Source organism: Mastacembelus armatus, chromosome 17, assembly GCF_900324485.2.
Source record: "Mastacembelus armatus chromosome 17, fMasArm1.2, whole genome shotgun sequence".
NCBI classification, from domain to species: domain Eukaryota; kingdom Metazoa; phylum Chordata; class Actinopteri; order Synbranchiformes; family Mastacembelidae; genus Mastacembelus; species Mastacembelus armatus.
This window is the reverse complement of record NC_046649.1, coordinates 4,108,112-4,115,674: the sequence shown is the minus strand read 5'-3', so window position 1 is coordinate 4,115,674 and position 7,563 is coordinate 4,108,112. Positions and strand designations below refer to the sequence as shown.

The 7,563-nt window shown below is 37.5% G+C and overlaps 1 protein-coding gene across 1 annotated transcript in view; it reads left to right on the top strand.

Annotated features, from left to right (window-relative positions):
* The first annotated feature begins 1,376 nt into the window (after positions 1–1,376).
* The window catches only part of tox (thymocyte selection-associated high mobility group box), a 45,829-nt gene continuing 39,642 nt past the window's right edge, over positions 1,377–7,563 (top strand). Inside the window, exon 1 of the mRNA XM_026312582.1 lies at positions 1,377–1,954. Within this exon, the coding sequence (XP_026168367.1) occupies positions 1,850–1,954 (105 nt within the window). The 5' untranslated portion in view covers positions 1,377–1,849. The remainder of the gene's footprint in view (positions 1,955–7,563) is intronic.

The window sequence follows — 7,563 nt, the reverse complement described above, 5'->3', positions numbered from 1 at the left end:
AGAATATCTCTTTGTTTATGTTCATACGTGTATGTGCATTTATTTACAGATCAAGAAAATATGTTTTGTCTGTAAAGATCTACTGGACAGGCAGAAAACAACATTCATTCTGCTTCGGTTTGTACTGAAATGCCCCTTTACTGTCAAACACACACAGTCTGTCATAAAATCCTTTCAAGTGACTAATGAATTGTGCAACTGGAGTATTTATTCTTTTTCTATAACTGAATTAAAATCTGTAGAATCATTTATTAGATTTACATGAGCAGAAGAGAAGCGATAGCTGTCTAGTAGAACACATTTTCAGACTCAGGAAGGCATTCATAGTGTTGCACTTGTTTACACATGAAAATTGACACAAAGAGTTAGAGAAGATCAAACCCTCACTTATTCAGCGTCATTTTCACACAGGCGACCACTTGGAATGTCAGTTTTGGAAAGCTGCAGACAACGCTGATGGTCTAAACTCCCTGATGAAGTCCTGAACGGGAATGTCCAATGCAGGTGTCCACACACTGTTGTGTATGATAATCCTTTACTGAAGATGCTGCACATCGTTCTACACACAAAATGTGGTGACCAAAGTGTATAAGCTGCCTTTGATCATACACTACTAGTTAGTAGTGTATGAATGAAGGGGCTGGCAAACTACTGATCATGTCTCCAATGTCATGACCCAATCAAGGTCAGCTCATACAGGAGACAGAGATTAGGTCTGGGTTTAGTATAAGCACCATGCACAGTAGACACAATGAACAAAAACTACTGTTTGACTACTGTTGAGTTCTTACATTAAATCAGTTCTGTGAGAAAATGGACAACTTGCTCACATTCAAAAGCAATAGAAACATAACTGAAACATAGTAGAAGTAAACATGCTCCCAATATTAGGACAAAAAGCAAATATATGTGAAGAAAAATACAAAGAAACAGTTAAACATTTCGCTTGTGCCAGAGCCAATAATTCAAACAAAAAAAGGTTTAAGTAGACTCCACCTGCTTCCGACCTTAAGCTCTCAAACTCCCCTCTAGATGGAGCATATTCTGCCATTCATGTCCTCCAGATGCTTGTCAAACTAGAAACAAATAGATAACGTAGTGTCGACTTCCCTCAGAATAAAATAACTCACTTAAAAAGGTTCTGCAAAAGTACTTTTTTAAGCAAAACGCTGCTAAGTTTTGTGACTGTGGTTAAGTCACATTCTTCCGTCAATGTTTAAATAAGCTGAGTGGTTTGTTGTTTCTCAGTAGGTTTGTTTTAATCCTTTTTGCGCTTTTATTTTGGTGAGAACCCGTATGTCCGGGTTCGTTGTGACTAACGGTCAATGACGTAATGACGGAGCTCTTTGTATGACTGGTCCGCGAGCTAACGCAGCACCGAGCACACGCGCGGCAACACCACAGGAACATTGAGCACGGTCCCGGTTCAGGGACAGACAGGGTCCACAACGTCCCCTGTCCGAGCCACGCGTCGCTACTACATCGCGAAAACTGCAGACGGAGGGAAAACCGACGCTTTAAAAGGGCACTTTCGTCTTTTAACGGTTGTATTTCACGCCAAGTGCAAAAAAGTGCGTTCGCCGCGAAGTTTGGTACTCGCGGACGCGGCCACGGGAGCATGAAAGCCGGTGTCGAGAGGAGAGCATCCACTTCCAACTCCACTGACTCTAAAAAGCTTGGTTTAGTCTTCTTGTTTCATTCTTCGAGTTGTCCCTTAGCGGCTAAAGACCTTACAACTTTGTAAAAATAAAGTAGCCCGAGGGTATTTGAGTGTTTTCTAACATACCTCAGAGAACATAGGAGAGAAAATCGGGAGAGTGGACAGATAGAAGTGGATGTATTTTCAGCCATGGATGTAACAGTTTACCCGCCTCCTCCCCAGCCTCTGGCCGCTTCCGACCACACCAGATTGGGGCAGCTCTCCTACCCCGACCCGGCCTTTGGGACTAACAAGGTAAGGAAAGAAGTACATGTTTCTTCTGTTTCCATCTGTGAGGAGCCTGAAGTCAATTTTGTGTTACGTTAACAGCCCCCAGTGTGTATCCATCTTACTATGATGAATGCAAATGTCCAATTAAGGGGTAATTAATTTCTTTATTAGGTTCGACTTAATTAACGCAGCTATTGAAGGTTATCTACATTCCCTCAATACCAGTTACTAATTTCTTTTGATCATATATACTCAGCAGATAATACACATGCCGGACTTTATCCTGTTTTTGTCAGGGATTTAATGACACTTTTAATAAAAAACTTCACCAATGACATTTCAAAGGTAAAGTTTAAATATGCTATACATTATGAGCTGGCTTCAAATAGGGGTCTTACAGTTTGGAAGGGAACTAATTTTCTTCTACAAGCTTATATTGTTATGCTTAAATTTTATTTTGAATTCACAGCAGTACCTCTCCTTTCTTTTTGTGATACTTGATTGGTGTCTGGAAAGCTGCTGTCTTTTATCTATCTATTTATCTATCTATCTATGCAAAATTATGTTTGATTGTTAAATATCTGGGTACTTTAACACACAGAGATGTGACTGCTCATTTGACAGTGATGAATTGCTTAATTACTTAATTAGGTGCAGCTAATGAGTGCAGCTAGTATAGTTAATGACAGATTATTAACCTCTCTTCAGTCTTAGCACATTAAAATAAAACACCTTTACACTGTTGTTTCACCTCTTTTTTAAAATCTACCATTTTCTGGTAAAAGCAATATTAAAATAAACTTTTTAAATGTATACTTTTAAATAAATAGTTACAGTAAGATCCATGTCAGTAGTTTTACTATTATATAGTGGCAAGCAGCAGTCATGCTGCAAATAGCTCTGTGTCTCTCAGGTTTTTAATTGGATTTGTTTGTTAACATGAAACGCATATACAGTTGTGCTCAGACATTTACATACTCCTGGCACAATTTAAGAATTACTGGTCATGTTTAAAAGATTTCAGTTATAATGCAGAAGACTTTTCTTTATAAGGAATGTGGTGAAATAGCATTTTTAGTAGTTGCCATTATGATTTTAAAAAGGCAGAAACATGTTCTGCATGTTCAATTATATTTTCCAAAATATGGCCAATATTTCTCAAATTGTGCCAGGGGTGTTTAAATGTCTGAACACAAATGTATGAACAGAACTGTATATTTGTGTTGCTAAAGCATATAAATGAAAATAATGAGACAGTAGCAGGGATTTGAGCATAGAGGGACCCTAAAATAATATTTAGTGAAATCCATGTTAAAACCTCTGTAAAAACTCATGTTTCGGTTTTTATCATGAGGCCATTTTTGCATTGCAGGACCGAAACTGAATAAATGCCATTGGCCTAAGGGTTATAATATATGTGGGGGACCGTCATAAACAGACCCATGAACTGTCATTACCACAATTCATAATATTCCTCTTCCACTGTTTTGAAACTGTTATGACTTACTGAACTTTTTCACATCACTCTGTGTTCTCTTCTCACTGACTGCTTTTAAATCTTTAAATCTGTCATGTACTGAGAAATATCAGAATGCACTGTCATTACTGAGTGGTTGCTGTACAATTTAATGATTTATTGGATTATTTTAAATCTTCCTCCCATACAAAACTACATTATATATAATCCGTGCAAGCAGTTTATTATAAGCCATTAGTGTTTTATTGTTAGGTGAGACTGTATCTAGCAACTGTTGTAATTACGACAGGCTCAAAGGAAGAAATCAGATGACATTGTATAAGAGGGTTGGGAACACAACTGACCATTTAGGTTGTAGGATTTTTCATAGGTTGATTGTTGTAACCCTCCCTGCTTGCTAACATTTACTACTGGTTTCCTCACAGATAATCTGACAGGCTGCTTTTGCAATTTTACTGAAGTTCCAGCTATGTACTGGTTTTAGGCAGGTTTGGGTATGTAATGTGTTTTTAGTGTCCTCTTTTTTTTTAATGATATTTATTTATGGTTTTCTTACGTGTTAACTACTGTATGTCAATATGCTGTACCTCCTTCAGACATCATTACAGTATAAAGAAAGGTCTAAAAGCCAATGTTCCATAGTGTACAAAGAGAACAGATACAGCTGTTAAAAGCTCCAGCACAATTGTATAAAACAAAAAAATATGGGAAAACCAATAGTTAGTTTAAAGATGTGGTTTGATTTATGTGTGACTGCGCACAAATTTTGATTTCTTGTACAGTATTTGCAAAACAGTATACTGTGTATACAGGGAGTATGTAGTTGAAATTGGGCCACAGTAATGACTTGCTGCAGCTAAATATGACATCTGACATCCTAAGTATATGCTGACTGGACAGGAGTAGAGTACCATCATATTAAACTCTTCATTAGCTAGATTATAGTTTATTTACTATTGTAATAATTTGATATGTTAATTGGCTGAACTGGTGGAAACTAAGAATTAAACTGCAGAAATGCTCAGCACATAGAATAATTTTTCAATGCACTGCGCTGTCAGTGAGTGTATTTGTTTAAGAGGGAGGGAGGGAGATATAGAAGGCAGAGGCTGGGGATGTAGAGAGTGAGCTGTGTGGTGGGGGTAGGGACTCAAGAGAGAGGTAGAGAGAGAGAGAGAGAGAGAGAGAGTTGTTGGGGGTAGGGATGTTGCAGATGAAAGAGTGAGTGAACATGACACAGAGAGAGAGAAAGAGGAGTGGGGGTGACGGTGGGCCCACTAAGGTTTGTAATATATTTCTCTGTGTCTTTCGAGTCACAGTGCTGTCTGCCTGATGGAAGAGCTCATATTAATGTGCTGTGGAACATATATAGAGGGAGAAATGGCAGAGACAGAGGGTGTATGAAAAGCTAAAGACAAAGCAGAGGAAAGAGGGAGAGTGACAGGAAATAGGAGAGGAAAGAACGAAGCACAGGAGGAACAAAATGAGAAAAAAGGAATAGGAAGAGAACACAAAAGCTGTGTAAAAAAGAGCAGAGGGTTGTGTATTGTCTTCCGTGTGTGTGTTTGTGTGTGAGTGAGAGAGAGAGACAGACATGTCCCAAAAATGTGTTAATGTAAAGATAAAATGCCAGTAGTGGTCAGTGTTTTCCATTTCAGTTAAATGGAGAAATTATCTGCACATTTTCCTCTGAAAAGGCAATATTTTATTGCATATTGTGTCCATGATTAGGAACTATGAAAACTTCTTGTGACATTTATTAGTTTCTTAAATGGTTTTTAATCTATAATTAGTGTCCTGTCTGTTGTAAGCATTTTATCCTTCAAAACAGTGTGGTTACTGTACTGTTCCTTACAGACTCTCCAAATATACTGACTTCCATTGCTTATGCTTAAGATTTCTAGTAATTTTAGTTTCATCAGTAGGAGTCTTTGAGAAAAGAAAATACCCTGCAGTAATGTTGAATCCAGTTATATGTGCGCAGAAGATGTCAGCCTGTTCTTGTCCTCATTTAAATGCAACATGGCCTAAACAACCATATAAGTTGTTTGTCCTTATTGTCTGATATGACCTTTAAGAACTCCTCTTCAAAGAGCGCCCTTATGGTGCAGAGGTACCACAGTATCCTAGTGGTGCTGTACCAGGCGTTTGTTGTCATGGTTACAATAATAAACTTGCACTTAAGCTTTCAGAGAAGTCAAGGCTTGCTTAGGTTTAGGGAAAGTTAATGGTTTGAGTTAAAATAAGTACTTTGTCCAAGTTGGAGGACATTTGTCATCATGGTTAGAGGAATAAATATGCAGTTAAGATTATGACATGATAATGGCTAAAATTTTTTGGCTTTAAATGTTCCTTGCTTTTGCAATACAAATATTATCTGCTTGTAGCAACTGAAGCATGATTAACCTTATGTTTTTTTTTTAAGAACTCACAACCCTTTGACAAGGTAAGGAAGCAATTAATAGTCTAATAAACTAAACTAATAGTCTCTGTGGCCAACTGCCAGCTCAGTGTCACTAAACAGAAGTGAGTGAGCCACACTGAGCTCTGATTGGGTGACAGCAATTTTTTTGAATCAGAATTGAATTAATTGTAACATTGCAATACCATGAGAAGACTTTAGCATCTGCATGAAATTATACTTCACCACAATGTACATATTTGTGGTGAAGCAGTTTAAATACATAACTATTTAATTGTAGCTAGAAAAAAGAAAAGAAGAAGGAAAGAAGGGGATCTGATGAATCAAGGAGGGATAAATGCAAGTGGCCTAATGCAAATATGACTGAAAGCTGAGTGAGGATATATGTAAAAAATATAAGAGTGGAAGAGAGAGATGAATTTAGTGAAGAACGCACAGGGTACAGGATGAATGCAGAGAAGCAGAGAGGAACAGAAGTGAAAGTCAGAAATGGCAACTAAAGGGCAGTTTTCAAATCATGTGAATCATTGCACAGTCTTAGCGCAGCAGGTATACTCTTTAAACTGAACTCAGATATTTGCATGGGTCTCATGTGGTATTATCATCATTGGTTTAAATTATTAATCACTGCTGAAAGTAAACTGTTTATATCTAAAAACCGTATTACTCCAAAATACAAATGGAAAAAAAAAATTGGTTAAATGCACAGACAGTTCAGGAAGCCAGTTGTTAGCTGTGCACTGCCCAGCCATGTGCTCTATTCATCACAACATTTAACCAGCACATCCTTTGAAAAAGACCTTAATTTAAAGTCCCGTTCTTTTGCTCTACTGTGCTGCTGCTATGCAGCTGATTTGGAAAAACTTTTGAAACTCTTGCTGCTCATATAGCATTTCATAAACACAGCCTAGAATCCACCCATAGGCTCTAATTCCTCAGTGCTGGGCGTAGCGTGTACCTGCAGGGTACATACTTTGTCTTGTGATAAATCATCTCCACATTGGCACATTCACTCTACTTATTTGGCAGAGTTAACTTATTGGGATTCCTGGAAAGATGCCATGGAATAAACACGATAATCCATTCTGTTGTGAAAAATATTTTCTTCACCAAACCCTCACAGCAGTAGAACTATTTTAGTCAGATAGTTGGGATTAGAAACATTAATTAGAGAGAGTTTGTCAATATTGGTCTGTCATGTATCTTTACTAACACAGTTAAGTGCTTGAATGCTTCGTTAATATATAAGCAATACTTGCATAACTCAGTCACAACTACCGTATTTTCTGAACCATAAGTCACACTTTTTTTACTCCTCCGGCTTGCAGTGAGACTTGTATAGTGAAGTGCCTTAAATGTGTATATTTACAGTGATTTTGTTGAGTAGTCACTAGCGTTTGATGGCACTCTTGACTCAATTGAAGATAATAATGTACTGTCGATAAAGTAAAAACCCTTATGTTCACGCTAAACTCTTAACTCCTAAAGACAATGCTATAATGCAGACTTCAAAGTGCAGGTAATAAAGTCTGCAGCTGAAACAAAGTTTGGAGTGACTGTCAACATTCAGACAACCTGAGAGAGGAGGAGGAGATGCTGTTTCATCCTCCCCTCCCTGATGTTGATGGAGTTTAACATTACTTGACATGGATGAATACATTTAATTCACTTCTGTTTGTTGTTATGTCTAGTCTACATAGGCTAATTTAGACATAATAATATAATTAATATAAT